The sequence below is a fragment of the Scyliorhinus canicula genome, chromosome 4 (genome assembly GCF_902713615.1).
Source record: "Scyliorhinus canicula chromosome 4, sScyCan1.1, whole genome shotgun sequence".
NCBI classification, from domain to species: domain Eukaryota; kingdom Metazoa; phylum Chordata; class Chondrichthyes; order Carcharhiniformes; family Scyliorhinidae; genus Scyliorhinus; species Scyliorhinus canicula.
The window spans coordinates 210,082,778-210,101,039 of record NC_052149.1 but is presented as its reverse complement, the minus strand read 5'-3'; the positions used below and the strand labels follow the sequence as shown (position 1 = coordinate 210,101,039).

The following is an 18,262-nucleotide window of genomic DNA, read 5'->3' as shown; positions in this document are numbered from 1 at the left end:
TTGTGCACTTTGAACTGGATGATGCTCAGGAGCAAGATTCCTGGATGATTTTTTTTCTCTCTCTAACCCAGGAACTCTGGGATTCAATCCATGGCATTCCTGATCTGTATGAATCTGCCACTCACAGCAAGATCCTGCTCAGCAGTATGATGGGCAGGAGACATATTCTACATTGTGGATAAAAAGTGAATCTCAATTTCATAGGCAATGTTCAGAACAAATAATCTTGATTTGAATAAAAGCCTATTCTCCAGCTTCTCCATCGGAATAATTGGAATAAAATTAAGATTTACTGGCATTAATAAAATAAGCAAGTGAAATCATTAAGTTTGTTCCATGACACTTAAAAAGTGCACTCAGTTGATCTGAGGACAAAGTTGATTTTCTTTCTTAATCTTTAGCAAAATATTGATAACTTAATTTAAATTACCTTAGTGTGTATAATATTCTCCCATCGTTCCATATCCTAAGCATTCTATTTGGAGTTGTTATCCAATGTGCATCAGCCTTCTTGGAATTTCTAAAGAATGTGTCCGGTATCCATATTTTGCCAACCATGTTGCTGTTGAGTCTGAGAACCTTCATGGTGCTGTTAAATTTGAGACGTCTGTCGTACCACGTTTGGGCAAAAAATATGTCAATGGTATATTCCTGTTGAATAGATCAAATAAAAATATGAAGTAATCAATATTTGTTTTCAGGAACATTGTTTGAATACTGTACATGAAGCTTCTAAAACATTGCTATCTTCCCCCTGAAGTACTCAGTGTTAAAACATGGGGTTACCTCAACTGAAAATGAATTCAGAACAGAAAGCCTGAAACACCGAGATGGGTTATATGCTGATGGTAGGTTCCCTGTTTCCCAGCATAAATGTCAGAAGCAAGCTCACTTCCAGCTGACTACCTCGCCCTGCTTTAATTTTTCAAGCAATTGTTATGAGGCGAGATTTCTACCCCTCTTAAAGAGGAAATCCCACATTATAAAGTTACTGACCAATCAGATGTAGGCAGTTCTACAGTACCAGAAGCGCCACCAGGAATGGTGGCCACTGCCTGTACTGCAGCTGAGCAAAGTCACGGGGGGGTGATGTGCTGGACTGGACCTCCAACCAAGTCCAGGATCATTCCAGGGCCATGTTGGCAGGCCTAGGTGATGGGGATCTGAGAGGCAGTGGGGTGCATGTTGGACAAGGCAAAGAGGGGAGGGAGGGTAGAGGGAGGAGGGAAGAGTGTAAGGGGAACCTCCAAATGGCATTGTCAACCCAAAAAGGTGGCATTCTACAACCCCTCCATTCCTTTCCCTGGCTCACATGGTCAAGCCTATTGGCCTATATGTTAAATGCATGCCTCTCTTATCACCCGTTAAATCTGAGCGGTGAAAGGAGGATCCCCTTAAGAGGGCAGCCCATCAGACACATCCCCTAGTAAAATGCATTATGGAGCATCAATGGTATTTTACTTTAAATCTGTTTAATCAGCATACATAGTGAGAATCATCTGGGCCAACAGGGTCAGTAACAAGTAACAATTTATTTATTCAAGTAAACATGGTGCTGTTCTTAACATGAAGTTGCTTTAAATTGGATTCAAGGCAATTAATGTTCTTGAGTTGCTCTAGGCATTCATTCACCCTGTTAAATCCAGATTTATAGACTAGAAGCAGCCTTGAAAATCTTTCTTTGTTTCTATAGCATGAGTCATGAGCAATTATAGAATCAGTAATGTATATACAAAATTAGCTGTGAATGTACCTGTGATGCCATATATATAAATATTGATTCTCAAGTTATAAGAAGTGGAGTACCTGTCTTCAACAATTTTAACAAAAATGTAATCAAACAAGGGGAGGCATGTTTCATTAGTTGATACTTCCATCTATTTTTTAACCATTCAGTGAAGAAAGATACTTTACAGCCCTTGAAAGGGCACATGTTTCCCTCCTGCTGTCAACAAGAAAGAAGATTGGGGATTTTCTATAGCAGGCGGCCAATCAGCAATGTTAATCCGAGGTACAAAGTTCAAAATTGATCTTAACGTATTTAAGCCAATGGCTAACATGATCAATGTCTGTCATTTTTGATACTGAAATGCATCAAGCTAACATTAAGGAAAAACTGCATATTGAGTTTTACATCCAAGTAAAAACATTAATAATATGAAACAAATTAAAATTTTAGAACAGTACAATATTGAGTTGATCCAATGTATATTAATATTATAAGTAGTGCTGATTTCATGCTTACCTCACACGCGTTATATATCTGGGCGTGATAAATGTATCAGGAGCACTCTGTCATAAAATCTGTTAGTGTTAAAAATCTAGTGGAAGGATATGGTGCCCTACGACCTACTTTAATGAATTGAAATAAAACAGAGAGATTTCCTTGCCTATAACAGCCAGTGGATGACTTGTCATAATATATATTTCTCTCATGTCTTAGATTCATGGAGAAGCTCCTGACTCACTCTTAAAGAATTGGCTGAGAAGGTCGTGTGAATTGAATCATTTCTGCACAAGATATTTCCAAGAGATCGATGGCCAGGCACCTCTGAGGAGAGCTGAGTGCTCGTTCATAAGTCTTGATGAGAATTAGTAAATACCCTTTGCACTTGTAAAATAATTTAAGTTCAGATCAGTTTTAATAATCTCCACCCATGGGAGATGCAGAGTACAGGGAGAACAATCACAACTTATTTCTATAATGAAGATGTCATTTATCCTCTGCCATGGGCAGAATATCTTTTATGTCCCTTAAGAAATTTATATCTATCCAAGAAAATTGTACATAATTTTAAAACAATAAATACATTTGTGATTCAACAAGTGAATGGGATAATTAATTTCTGAAAATAAAATCTTGGATGACATCTTGCATGTGTATAAAGTTCAAAATTCATTATGGGTAAATATTATGCAAAATATGTTAATAAGACAATTATGAAATGTGCAAATATATTTCTTCAAATAAAGTGAAGTGGGAACAGTAGGAAGCTACTAGTCAGTTTAAATATACATCAATCAGAACTTCAGTTAACATATTGAATTCCTTGATTGTTCTCTTTTTAGCCCCCTTGTTGTCTGAGGATTTTCAATCATGGCTCCGTAATGTCATGGTATCATATTGGAATCAGAAGAGAGAGGAGTCAAGAACTACCTCAGCTACTATTGGGATTTAACCTATGTGGTTGGCTCAGTCTAACTGAGCTGGCCCTTTCCTTCATAGCTACGAACAAGGAAGTGGTTATATAGTGGCATGGACCTTTTCCATCGCTGTTAAATCCAATTAGAATTTTAAAAGCCAGCTTAACAATTGATGTCTCAAGGGCAGAGCTGATTCAGTGCACTAGATCTTCAGTAAACTGAGTCGGAATGTGTAGGATTAGATTCAGATCAGATTTCGGTGGCACGGTGGCACAGTGGTCAGCACTGCTGCCTCACAGTGCCAGGCATCTGGGATCGATTCTGGCCTTAGGTGACTCTGTAGTGTTTACACTTTCTCCCGTATCTGCGTGGGTTTCCTCCGGGTGCTCCTGGTTTCCTCCCACAATCCAAAGATGTACAGGTTAGGTTGATTGGCCATGCTAAATTGCCTCTAAGTGTCCAAAGATGTGCAGGTTAGGTGGTGTTACGAGGAAAGGGAGTGTGCCTGGGAGGGTGCTCTTTCATAGCGACAGTGCAGACTTGATGGTCTGATTGGCCTCCTTCTGCACTGCAGAGACTTAAATTGCTGACATAGTGGTAAGAGTTTTACGGGCCCCTACTGACATATTTGAAGGTGGGGTGGATGAGGGGGGGGGGGGTTTACATAAAATAAAATGGATGGCTAGCCCACTGTGTACTCACCTACCCCAAAGTTGCCCTCCATGGTATGGTGAGAGTGTGATGCATCAGCAGGTCTGTACACCATTCGGCCTATTATGCCCTTCAGTTTTCTATCAAAGGCCAATTAAGAGCCTCTTTCTTCGTCCACTGTCAGAACATGATGGCCAGAAGAGGGTGGGATGGCGGGCATTACTTACCCAGCTCAGGGTAAAAGGTGAGAAGGAAGGGGGTCTTCTGTGCCCCCACCCCATAAAAATGGTCCACTATCCCCTTGGTGCTGTCTCCCAGCATTCTCAAACCAAACCCCAAGTGCAGAAGTAACAGAGTTGTTGTCATGGGTGACTTCAACTTCCCTAATATTGACTGGAACCTCCTTAGTGCAAATGGTTTGGATGGTGCAGATTTTGTCAGGTATGTACAGGAAGGATTTCTAACTCAATATGTAGATAGGCCGACTAGGGGGGAGGCCATATTGGACTTGGTGCTCGGCAATGAATCAGGCCAGGTGTCAGATGTCTCAGAGGGAGAGCATTTCGGTAACAGTGACCACAACTCCTTGACCTTTACCATAGTCATGGAGAGGGATAGGAACACACATGGGAAGGTATTTAATTGGGGAGGGGAAATTATACTGCTATTAGACAGGAGCTGAGGAGCATAAAGTGGGAACAATTGTTCTTGGGGAAATTCACAACAGTAATCTGGGGATTGTTTAAGGAGCACTTGCTGCGAGTGCTGAATTGTTTGCCCACTGAGACGAGGAAGGAATGGTAAGGTGAAGGAACCTTGGATGACAAGAGAAGTGGAGCTTTGAGTCAAGAGGAAGAAGGAAGCTTATGTAACAATGAGGAAGCAAGGATCTGACTCAGCTCTAGAGGGTTACAAGGTCGCCGGGAAGGAACTCAAAAATGGACTGAGGATAGCTAGAAGGGGGCATGAAAAAGCCCTGGTGGGAAGGATTAGGGAAAACCCCAAGGCATACTACATTTATGTGAGAAATAAGAGGATGATCAGTGAGAGTAGGGCCAATCAGGATTAGCGGAGGGAACGTGTGCCTAGAGTCTGAAGAGATGGGGGAGGCCCTAAATGAATACTTTGCTTCAGTATTCACTAGAGAGAGGAACCTTGTTGCTCATGTGAACAGTGTGAACCAGGTAAATAGTCTCGAATAGGTTGATATTAAGAAGGAGGATGTGCTCGAAATTTTGAAAAACATCAGGATAGATAAGTCCCCTGGGCCTGACGGGATATACCAAAGTTAGATAAACCAAAGATAGATAAACTACGGGAAGCGAGGCAGGAGATTGCTGCACCGTTGGCGATGATCTTTGTGTCCTCACTCTCCACTGGATTAGTACCGGATGATTGGAGGGAGGTGAATGTTGTTCCCCATTTCAAGAAAGTGAATAGGGAAATCCCTGGGAATTACGACCCATCAGTCTTACGTCTGTGGTGAGCAAAATATTGGAAATGATTCTGAGAGATAGGATTTATTATTATTTAGAAAAAACATAGTTTGATTAAAGATAGTCAGCATGACTTTGTGAGGGGCAGGTCATGCCTCACAAGCCTCACTGTATTCTTTGAGGATGTGAGGAGACACATTGATGAAGGTCGGGCAGTGGATGTGGTGTATATGGATTTCAGTAAGGCATTTGATAAGGTTCCCCATGCTAGGCTCATTCAGAAACTTAGGGGGCATGGGATACAGGGAAATTTGGCTGTCTAAATACAGAATTGGCTGGCCGAAAGAAGACAGCGAGTTAGTGGAAAGTATTCCGCCTGGAGGTCGGTGACCAGTGGTGTCCCGCAAGGATCTGTTCAGGGACCTCTGCTCTTTGTGGTTTTTATAAATGACTTGGATGAGGAAGTGGAAGGATGGATTAGTAAGTTTGCCGATGACACAAAGGTTGGTGGAATTATAGATAGTGTTGAGGGTTGTTTCAGGTTACAACAGGAAATTGACAGGGTACAGAACTGGGCTGAGAAGTGTAAGATGGAGTTTAACCTTGATAAATGTGAAGTGATTCATTTTGGAAGGTCGAATTTGAATGCTGAATACAGGGTTAAAGGCAGGATTCTTGGAAGTGTGGAGGAACAGAGGGAACTAGGGGTCCACATACATAGATCCCACAAAGTTGCCACCCAGGTTGATAGGGTTGTTAAGAAAGCATTTGGTGTGTTGGCTTCCATTAACAGGGGGATTGAGTTTAAGAGCCGCAAGGTTTTGCTGGAGCTTCATAAAACTCTAGTTCGACCACACTTGGAATATTGTGCCCAGTTCAGGTTGCCTCATTATGGGAAGGATGTGGATGCTTTGGAGAGGATACAGAGGAGATTTACCAAGATGCTGCCTGGACTGGAGGGCATGTCTTATGAAGAAAGGTTGAGGGAGCTAGGGCTCTTCTCACTGGAGCAAAGAAGGCAGAGAGGTGACTTGATAGAGGTGTACAAGGTGATAAGAGGCATGGATAGAGCGTATAGCCAGAGACTTTTCCCCAGGGTGGAAATGGCTGTCACAAGGGGACATAATTTTAAGGTGATTGGAGAAAGATATAGGGGAGATGTCAGAGGTCGGCTCTTTACACAGAGAGTGATGGGTGTGTAGAGTGCACTGCCAGCAGAGGTGGTGGAGTCAGAGTTATTAGGGACATTTAAGCGACTCTTAGACAGGCACATGGACAGCAGTAATTTGAAGGGGTGTAGGTGAGTTTGATCTTAGATTAGGATAAATGTTCAGCACATCATCGTGGGCTGAAGGGCCTGTACTGTGCTGTACTGTTCTACGTTCTATGTTCTAACACAGGTTCAGGATGATTTGTCTGCTTTCCAATTCTATCCCACCAGAAATAAAATATAGAGCCTGATTTAACAGAAAAAAACCAGAGTTCCATTTTGCGCGTGAATAGCGGAGCGAATAACGTCCCACCAAGGCTGCACTTACCTTCAGGAAGATATCAAGGCACCATTTTTAAATGTCGCCCTGATCTCTCCACCGCCACCATGGCCACCGCGCACATGCCCGCAAACGCCCCAATATACCGATTAGGGGGTTCTTGAGCATCCCTCACCCACCTCATAAGGGTAGGGTACCCTGAGGTACCCTAAACCTGGGCAACCTGGCACCCGGGTAACATGACAGGGGCTGGTTTAGCTCACTGGGCTAAATCGCTGGCTTTTAAAGCAGACCAAGCAGGCCAGCAGCACGGTTCGATTCCCGTACCAGCCTCCCCGAACAGGCGCCGGAATGTGGCGACTAGGGGCTTTTCACACTAACTTTATTGAAGCCTACTCGTGACAATAAGCGATTTTCATTTATTTCATGACAGTGTCACCTGGGTAATCGGGCACGATGAGGACGTTCGATTGGGCCTGTCGTTCTTGGTTTGCATTTATATGGATTTGCTAACGAACATACAGCGCAACATTTGGTGATTACTATATTCGTACCCCAAGATCCCATTGTTCCCCAGTCCCACCTAGACTTGTGGCTTCCAATAATTAGAGACCTCCCAGTTATTCCCATCAAAATATCCCATTTATCTGTGTTGAACTTCATTTTCCCATTCTGCATGTTTACTTCCACTCTCCTATAATTTGTTGCATGTCTCCTTGATATTGACTATTCCCCACAATCTGGAAACTAAAAAAATTGTTTTTGATTCCAAAGTACAAATCGTTAATATAAATTGTGAACAACAGCGGGCCCAGCACTGATACTTGTGGAACACCACTTTCTTCCTTCTGCCACTATGAATAGCTCTCCTTTATTTACACTCTATACACCTTATTAAGGGCCTTCTGAAAATCCAGATGAATTACATCAACTGCACTCTGTGATATGCTGATGGGCTACATCATAGTTGGATGGTGTGAGACCTCCAACCAGCAGGTGGCGGTATATACACACCATGCGGTCCACAGACCAAGGTAATTTGACATAGGACTCGGATATAAAGAGAGGCACATCAGGCCATCTTCAGCAGAACAAGGAGAGGGAAATAAGATGTATATGTAATTGATTACTGCCAGGTATACGTTCCAGAGGAATAGCAAGACTCCATGATTACATGCTCTGAATCAGATTGCCACCCTTCCACGACACATAATAAAAAGATCCTGGTTTGGACATGAAAGTGTTTGATAAGTTACTTCATAAAGTACAAGGGACTAAACACAATATGCACTACCTTCTGTTTTTAAATCCTTTTGTGATGCACAGGAAGAACCTGAAGAATTCACCTGGAGCTGCAACAGGATTGGCACTACCACACCAAGAGTGGTGGCCAAGCATTTAAAAAGAGACGCAAAGGCCGCATTGATGAGCAAGTTAGACTCGTCAGCCTCAGCAGAAACCAAGGCCCACAAAAGGAGGTATGCTCGTGCGAGACTGGAGGAAGGGCGCTCTACAGAGCTTTCTACCTCACAGTCCACATGATGATGGTGGGGATCTGTGAGGCGCACAGAAGGAAAAATCTGCACTATCATTTATCATATGCAAATGTGGAACTGCATGGGATTATAGCACAAAAGTAGGCCATTCTGCCTAACAGCTGCTAATGCACCACAAGGAATGAGAGATTGTACCAGAAAGAGAAGGGACGGGAAATCCAGCTTAAGCTTTGAGTCAGCTGCAACACTCACAACCCCAAAACTTCCTTCCTCTTCCAACACTGTGCTGCCTGATTTTGTGTGGTATTGCAGAGGGAAACCCATGTCCACTAATTCACTGGCAGTGGATACAAATTTCATAAGTGCTTGACAGTATTGTATCAAAGACTAAATGGGCAAGGAATTGGATAGCTCTGTGTTTTGGGCGGGTGGGGTGGGGGGAGGTGGTACGGGAGGGGGAGGTTGTCACATTTTGCAACCTGCTAGAACCATTGGCATGCACATCTCATTTTCACGCTGCAGCGTGGCCCCAAGCAGATTTGGCACTTTACTCCTCTCTGCAATACTTTCGGTAGTCTCTGTGCTTCACAAAACACATGCTCCAGGGAAGTTTCCCTTTTTACAGGCACTGTCCCTATAAAAAGGAAGCTGCACTAATGCACTGCAGACTGCTGGATGATACTTTAGTCAAGGAAGATATGTCACATCGTGGTGGGGAAGAGGCTCTGTACTTTGTGATGCAATAATCGCAATGCACATCAAAATGTTTCACTTCCTGCCTAGTATCTTCAAAGCGTGTGGCCAAAGACCCAATAAAATCTACGTGGGAGTAATTTTAAGGGTTGAACAATGCAGTGCACAGTGCAAATACTGAATGTGTCTGGGCGACTGTGATGTGATAAATATCTGTAGTTGTGAGGTGCATCACAGCCCACTCACGTCTTCACAGATTATCTAGTCAGTTTGTGCTTATATTTATCACATTCCACAGCCATCTATGACATACCATCTATTTATACCATGAAATGTCTTGTCCACCTCCTAATATTACATAGCAGGCCAATTCTTCCTGTATTATCAGTTCTGAATTACTGGATCATCCTCACTTGTGCAGTATCTCTGTTTCATTAATTATGCCAATTTTGCTTCCTAGTAATCAAATGCAGATTAGTTTCTGGTAAACTGTAATAAGGTAATAAAGGTAATATTTCAATGAGGAGGCCATTATGCATCAATTATAAGGACATACAACTTCCACATCAGAATATCTCAAAATGCTTTACACAACGAATTGCTATTCTGAAGTAGTGACTGTCAGTGTGCAGGTGAATGAAGCAGCCAGCTTACACTAGCAACTTTTCACAAATAATTATTAGATTAATGTCCAATTATATTGTTAGTCGAAGTTTTGGCCAATCACAGCAATTCGTTAACTCTTAAATGCTCATAGAAATGTCACTCAATTGTACCTAACTTCTGCGAAGTCAAAAAGGAATGAAACTGGGCAGACCACCAGGTATCAACCTTGGCACCGGAAAAGACAAAGGCATTCCCAGTCCTGTTAATCTGGCAAACATCCCCTCATGAACATTTGGAGGCTTGTGTTAAAATTGGGAGAGCTATCTCACAGACTAATCAAGCAGCCGTCATACTCATTGAATCATATCTTAAAACATACAAGGCACCACCAGCCCCATGCTGGGATAGGTTCTGCCCCACTGGTAGGACAGACCCACTGGAGGTGGCAGCACAGTGGTGCACAACAGTTAGGGAGTTGCCCTGGGAGTCTGTAACAAAATCTCTGAACCCATGAAGTCCATGGCATCAGGTCAAACATGGGCAAGGAAACTTCCTGTTGATCTCACACCTAGCATCCCCACCATCAGCTCCGCCACTGCCCCCAGCTGATGAATCAGTATTCCTCCACGTTGAACGCCAATTTAAAGATACAGTGTGGGTGACAAGGACACAGGATGTACTCCTGGTGTTGGAACTCAATGTCCATCACCAAGAGGGTCTCAATAGCACCATGACCGACCAGGCTCGCTGACTCCTGAATGAGATAGCTGCTTGACTGGGTCTCCAGCAGATGTTGAGGGAACCAACAAGAGGTAAAAACGTACTTGACCTCGTCCTCACCAATGTAACTACCGAAATGCATGACAGTATTGGTAGGATTTGCACCGTTCAGTCCTTGTGGTGACAATGGCTGGGGTTCTCTGTTGCGAGCCGCCCCCGTTACCGCTGCTAGTGAGGGCAGAGAATTTGGCGCTCAGCCAAATCTCCCATTCACTGCAGCGGGATGGGAGAATCCTGCTACTGTGCATGGACAGAGAATCCCATCCAAAGTCCTGTCTTCGCCCTGAGGATATCCTTCGTTGTATTGTGTGTTACGAACACAGTGCTACATGGGATAGATTTCAAACTGATAGAAACTCTAAACTGAGCATTCGAGGAGTGGTCGGCCATCAGCAGCAGCAGAATTACATACAAACATACAAATTTGTAGGAGTAAGTCACTTGGAACTTCGACTCTGCTCCATCATTTAATAAGATCATGGTTGATAAGATTCTAAACTCAATCCTACATTCCCAGATACCCCCTGTAACCTTCAGCCCCTTGCAAATCAAGATTATATGTATCTCTGCTTTAAAATATTAAAACACTCATCTTCCACCGCCTTTTGCGGAACAAAGTTCCAAAGATTCCCAACCCTGAAAGAAAAAAAATTCAAATCTTTGTCTTAAATGGTGACCCCTTAATTTTAAACAGTGATTCCTAGTTCTAGATTCTCCAACAAGAGGAATCATCCTCTCCACATCCACCCTGGAAAGACCCCTCACGATCTTATATTTTCAATCAAGTCACCTCTTACGCACCTAAGCTCCGGTGGCTACAAGACTGTCCAACCTTTCCTCATGAGAAAACTCACCCATTCCAGGTATCAGCCAAGTAAACCTTGAGTTCAAATGCATTCAAATACAATCCGAGACATCATGGCCCGTCATATCCCTCACTTTACCATTACCATCAAGCCGGAGTATCAACACTGGTTCAATGCCAGGAGCTGTATCAGGCATAACTAAAAATGAGCTAACAACCTGGTGAAGCTACAACACAGGACTATTTGTATGCCAGACAGTGAATGCACCATGCAATAAACAGAGCTAAGCGATCCCATAACCATTGCATCCGATCTAAGCTCTGCAGTCCTGCCACATCCAGTCGTGAATCATGGTGGGCAATTAAGGAGCTCACCGGAGGAGGCGGCTGCTCTAATATTCCCTTTCTCAATGATGAGAAAACCCAGCTAATCAGTGTATTTAATAGAATCCCTACAGTGCAAAAGGAGATCATTCGGCCCATCAAGTCTGCACCGGCCCTTGTTCATTTAGAGGAACCTACCTCGGCCCAATCTCAGCCTAATATTTGGGCAATCCAACTAACCTGCACACCTTAGGACTGTGGGAGGAAACCTGAGCATCCAGAGGAAACCTACGCAGAAACGGTGAGAATGTGCTAACTCCACACAGAGAGTCACCCGAGGATAGAATGGAACCCAGGTCCCTGGTGCTGTGAGGCAGCAGTGCTAACCACTGTGCCACCATGCAACCATCTTCAGCGGAATTGCCAAGTGGATGATCTATCTCAGCTTTCTCCTGAAGACCCAAGCATCACAGTTGCCAGTTTTCAGACAATTCAATTCACTTCCCTGATGTCAAGAAATGGCTGAATGAACTGGATAGTGCAACGGCTATAGGCCCTGAGAATATTCCAGCAATAACCTGCTGACACTCAGTTTGAGTTCCGCCAGGGCCACTCAGCTCCTGACCTCATTACTGCCTTGATGCAAACATTGACAAAAGAGCTGAATTCCACGGTGAGGTGAGAGTGACTGACCTTGACACCAAGGCAGCATTTCACAATGAGTAGCATCAAGGAGCCCAAGTAAAACTGAAGTCTGTCTGAAAGGGGGGGAAATTCTTCACTGGTTGGAGCCATCCCGAGCACAAATACAGGTGGTTGTGACTTTTGGAAGTCAATCATCTCAGTCCCATGAGGGGGGCGACATGGTGGTGCAGTGGTTAGTACTGCTGCCTCATGGCGCCGAGGACCCGGGTTCGGTATCGGCCCTGGGTCATTGTTCGTGTGGAGTTTGCACATTCTCCCCCTGTCTGCGTGGGTCTCACCACCACAACTCAAAGGTGTGCAGGGTTGGTGGCTTGGCTAAATTGCCCCATAATTGGAAAAAAATCTCAGTCCCATGATATTGTCTCATGGTAGTGTCCTAGACCCAGCCATCTTCATTAGCTTCATTGATGACCTTCCCACCGTCATGATGTCAGGAGTGGGGATGTTCACTGATGACTGCATAATACTTAGTAGCATTCATGACTTCTCAGATACTAAAGCAGGCTGTGTCCATTGCAACAAGACCTGGTCCAGGGTTTTCTAACCCCACCATGGGCGGACCAGCCATGGGGAATGCAGCAAGCTGCCCAAAAGGCCACTGAATTTTGGAGGGCTTGGAAGATCCCGCAGCAGATGTGACCAGAAAATCCTGACCCTGGACAACATTCAGGCTTGGGCTGATAAGGTGGAAAATAGCATTCACGCCACACAAGTGCCAGGCAATGACCATCTCCAATAAGACAGAATCTAAGCATCTCTCTTTGACATTCAATGTCATTATCATCACTGAATCCCCCACTATTAACATCCTGGGGGGTTACCATTGACCAGTCAGAGAACTGGGTCAGCCATATCAATATTTAGGGCAGCACGGTAGCATGGTGGTTAGCATAAATGCTTCACAGCGCCAGGGTCCCAGGTTCGGTTCCCGGCTGGGTCACTGTCTGTGCGGAGTCTGCACGTCCTCCCCGTGTGTGCGTGGGTTTCCTCCGGGTGCTCCGGTTTCCTCCCACAGTCCAAAGATGTGTGGGTTAGGTGGATTGGCTATGCTAAATTGGCCGTAGTGTCCTAAAAAGTAAGGTTAAGGGGGAGGGGTTGTTGGGTTACGGGTATAGGGTGGATACGTGGGTTTGAGTAGGGTGATCATTGCTCGGCACAACATCGAGGACCGAAGGGTCTGTTCTGTGCTGTACTGTTCTATGTTCTATGTTCTAATATTGTAGCTACCGAGCAGGTTAGACGCTGGGAATTCTGCAAAACTTAACTCACTTCCTAACTCCCCAAAGTATGCCTGCCAACTATAAGGCACAATTCAGGAGTGTGATAGAATGTATTCCACTTACCTGGATAAAAATAATATTCAAAAAATTCAACAACATCAAGGACAAGGCAGCCTGCTTGATTGGCACGCCATCCACAAACATTCACTCCCTCCACTATGAATGCACAAAGGTAGCAGTGTGTACCATTTACAAGACCTCTACCAGCTAGGACAGGGCAGCAGGTGTATGGAACCACCACCTGCAGCTTCTTCTACAAGCCACACACTATCCTGACTTGGAACTATATTACTGTTCCTTCACTGTCATTGGATCAAAATTCTGGAACTCCCTCGCTAACAGAACTGAGTGTACCTATACCACATGGACCACACAGCAGGTTCAAGAAGGTAACACCACATGCTGTGAAAGAGTAAGAAAAAGGCAAACACCCATTCTTATTCAAATAAGAATCAAGGAACAGGAGTAAGACATCCAGCACCTTGAGCCTGTCCTATTATTGGATACCATTACGGCCAATAGAATCTTTCTGTAACTACTGTCATTTGATCTTTAACATGGAACTATCAGAGAGGGCAGATGGGACATTTTTTAAACATCAGTTCAGAAGGACAAAGTGATGAATAATCTAGCCATCAGTATTTCCCCGATAACAAATAGATATGCAAAGGTAAACACAAAAGGAACTGATTCAATTTAAGCTTTCAGACTGCAAGCCAGAAGTTCAGGTAGTTTGTCATCTGAATTTCTCTTTTAATTTATTTATAAAAACACTCCCACCTATCATTCTCATTCATTGAGATTTGCATCTATCAATTACTTAAAATCATTAATTATCCAAAATATATATCTGCATATAAGGTAGCCTTAAGAAATACTACATGTCAATGTTATCAACATTGAAGATTTGAGTTACTTTAGATACCCAGGTCTGCAAACAATGGATGCCACTTTACTGGTTATTTTATACTCGGCTAAATGGTGCATTATAAAATGTAACAAAAATGTTGCTGACTCCTCAGTTCTAAATTGATGGTTTCATGAGTGTTGAACATAGTCAACACAGTGAATTCAGCCCAACGCATCACACAAGCTTGCCACCCCCACATTGATTCTGTTTACACCTCCCGCTGCCTCAGGAAGGCAGACAACATTATCAGAGGCCTCTCCCACCCAGATATTGCCTCCTTCCATCAGGCAGAAGGTTCAGAAGTCTGAAGACCCGCACATCCAGACATAGGAACAGCTTCTTCCCTACAGCTAGAAGGCTCCCCTTCGGACTGATCTGTTCCCTGCAAGAACACTATTCATGACACCCTATGTTCCCCTTGCTCATGTATTTGCTTTGTTTGGCCCCTTCTTCTGCACTGCACTGTAACCAATCACTGTTTGTCAATGTACCATTTGTCAATGTTCTCTGTTGATTCTTCTTTTGTGTACTATGTATGTACTGTGTATGTTCCCTCGGCCGCAGGAAAATACTTTTCACTGTACTTCGGTACATGTGACAATAAATCAAATCAAATCTCTGAAAGAGGGAGCAAGTTATTGCCAAGGTTTTAGGATGTCGCACTTGGGACCTTTACGCAGTCATTGAACAGCAGGGACATTTCCTTTCCGTTTCCCCCTGCTCCTTCTTCACAGTGAGAAGAAACCACTATATGTGAATATCAGGAACATTGCACCAAGGACCAAACTACAAGGCTGTAAAAAAGCATTAAATGTTCTAACTTGAGTTGTTAAGGTAAGAAGGCTGCTCTCATATTTTTCTGCTCACAACTTTATCGGGAAGTACTTAATGGAGACGACGGGGGTCTTCCTTCCTGACTGGAGAGCCAGTGAGGGCCCCGCGATGCATATTTTAGGTGAGGTATGCCAAAGGGCAGCATGGTGGCACAGTGGTTAGCACTGTGGCTTCACAGCACCAGAGTCCCAGATTTGATTCCCGGCTGGGTCATTGTCAGTGCAGAGTCTGCACGTTTTCCCCGTGTCTGTGTGAGTTTCCTCCAGGTGTTCTGGTTTCCTCCCACTAGTCCTGAAAGACGTGCTGTTCGATAATTTGGTCATTCTGAATTCTCCCTCAGTGTACCCGAACAGGCGCCGGAATGTGGCAACTGGGGGCTTTTTATAGTAACTTCATTTCAATGTAAACCTACTTGTCCCATTGAAGATTAATTAAAATTAATTGCTACTCAGTTGTTAATTGGACAGTGGAGGGCCTTCCCCAGGAACAAGATCTCAGGCCGAGAGCTGCTCCAACTCTATTGAATAACAAGGCTACCTACAGGTTTTGGCTGTTGACAATATGACGTGCATCCAAGGCCTAGAATCATTACTGGATCCCAGAGCACAGGTGAGTGATGGCAGAAGGGGGTTCGCAGAGTGGTGGTTGCAGTGGGAGGAGAGTGGGGGTGGTGGGTGGTGGGGGGGGGGGGGACGGTGGTCAGCAGAAAGGGGGCTGGGTGGTTGTCGATGGATTCCTCTTCCCGATGTTAAGATCCTCAAACAGGCACTGAGTGCCTTTGAACGAGGGACCCTCTCCACCACTGTTCCCCCCAACAAGCACCCACAAGCAAACCCGATTGGGGATGCTTCCCATGCTCCCCACTGGGTTAGCACAAGCGGCAGTGGGGTGAAGCTCTTGAATGAGTATCATTTGTGTAACTGTTGAATATTTCCAGTGTTTTCTGATTTCATTAATTGCCCACTTCTGGGCCTCAGTTGACACTGAAGTTGGAAGGCCATCACACACCTTCCTGTCACAAACTCAGTCAGGGTGGAGGCAGGAAGGTAATGGCGTCCTAACCCTCTATCCTCTTGCCTGACTAAATAACCACAACATCAAACTCGCCACAGAGACTAAATACCACCCATTCATTGTAATATTGGCAGGCACGCAAGAGTACCTTCCCTCACTACCCTTCACTCTCCTGCAATCACTGCAGCATATCATCGCACTGCCTTCTCCTTATACTCACACATTCATCCCTACTGCAACTCTCACTTACCAACAACTCTGAGCTCATTGACAGATTGTTAGCTGTCCTTCCCAGACAGCTACATTCTCCAAACACCTGAAGACTCTAACTCTTTCCCTTCTTTTGCTCAGGAAAAGATTGTACATGACACAAGACTGGAACCAGATGAGGAGTCTGCCTCCAGACCATCTTTGTGCACACTGACCACAACGTGAAAGGGGCAAGTGAAGGTCATGCGTGGTAGGTAATGCTGCAAGAGATACCACACAGGACTTTTATCACATCCAATCTTTGTTACTTTGTCTTCCCTCACACTGCACACATAGCATGACAGCTGCAGATAGTTTCAACTCCCAATTCCTTTTCTGCTTTCTCCCATACCACTTGTCACCCTTGTCCCTCTCTTTCATTGTAGCCGCTTAGAATGCAAATGCCCCTAACTCAAAGAGGACAAGGGCCCCATCTTCCAGAAAGTGCACTCTCACTTGTTGTGAGTTTCAGCGAGTGTTTCAAATGTTGTCAAAATGGGAATTTTATAAACTAGATTAGAGGGCTTTGGTGAACAGAGGAAGAGGGGTAAACTTTTACAACTTTTCCACCTCCCCATTTGGTTATAGCAGAGATTCTGAATTTTAAAAGGATGCTGGATTGCTAATTCAGTATGCACTTGACTGTGTAAAATTTGTAAGATAGGACATACAGGTATTTTTTATTTAAACGCGTAAGGATTAATTCTATTGTGCTAAAACCTCTCCACACAAAACTATTTAAAATGTAAAAAAATGTACAAATATGTCATACTTCCAACAAACACATGCAAACACACTCAGAACACAAGCATGCAGAAAATATGCAACTTTATAGAGTACCAGATGTTAGGGGCCTCACGGTAGCATGGTGGTTAGCATCAATGCTTCACAGCTCCAGGGTCCCAGGTTCGATTCCCGGCTGGGTCACTGTCTGTGTGGAGTCTGCACGTCCTCCCCGTGTGTGCGTGGGTTTCCTCCGGGTGCTCCGGTTTCCTCCCACAGTCCAAAGATGTGCGGGTTAGGTGGATTGGCCATGCTAAATTGCCCGTAGTGTAAGGTTAATGGGGGGATTGTTGGGTTATGGGTATACGGGTTACGTGGGTTTAAGTAGGGTGATCATTGTTCGGCACAACATCGAGGGCCGAAGGGCCTGTTCTGTGCTGTACTGTTCTATGTTCTATGTTCTAAACGTGGTCAAATTGACATGCAGGTTAAGCAAAAGGAAAGTTAATAAAGATTCGCTGATTGTATCCAGATGTGTTGATTCTTCGACTGAAACAGTTGATTTAAAGTCATGGTTGGTATGTCCATTTTCTTTTTGAAACACTTCTAGAAATCCAATGGCTTTTAGTGGAGCATTTCTGTATGACATACTAATGTAGACCCACTCTTAAGTCAGCAAAACAGGGTTCAAAGTTTAGATGGAATACTGTAGAGAGACAGGGCAAAAGACAGCCACTCCCTCCAGCAGCTAGAATATCTCTGCCAAATCCCAAATTCGACATCCACACAAAGGGTTGTAATACATGACTTCCCTCCATGCTGATTGTGTATTCCAAAAGGACGCTGATCAATTCATGACTTGGCACAACTCCTCCTCTTCATTGTGATAATTGAGATTATTTATATTTAATGTTCCAGCAATTGTCTCCTGAATGGTTCATTCTTTCATTTGGATGATGCAGGAAATAAACTTTCACACCTCCAAGAAGGTTGTCTGTTGCAGCCCCCATAGACCTCTCCATGAAATGGACTGTGGCTGCACAGATGCAAACTGACAGTCATTTTAAGTCTTTCTTTGTTTTTCAGTGCAATGTCCCTGTTTAAAAAGTTTAGTATGTGAAA

General features: G+C 44.0%; 1 protein-coding gene across 4 annotated transcripts in view; it reads right to left on the bottom strand.

The window, feature by feature from the left end:
- LOC119965350 (gamma-aminobutyric acid receptor subunit gamma-2) overlaps positions 1-18,262 on the bottom strand; it is a 172,119-nt gene that overhangs the window by 137,357 nt on the left and 16,500 nt on the right. For all 4 annotated transcript variants that reach the window (XM_038796000.1, XM_038795999.1, XM_038795998.1 and 1 more), the window contains one exon: positions 431-651. In XM_038796000.1, coding sequence (XP_038651928.1) covers positions 431-651 — 221 coding nt within the window. The remainder of the gene's footprint in view (positions 1-430; positions 652-18,262) is intronic.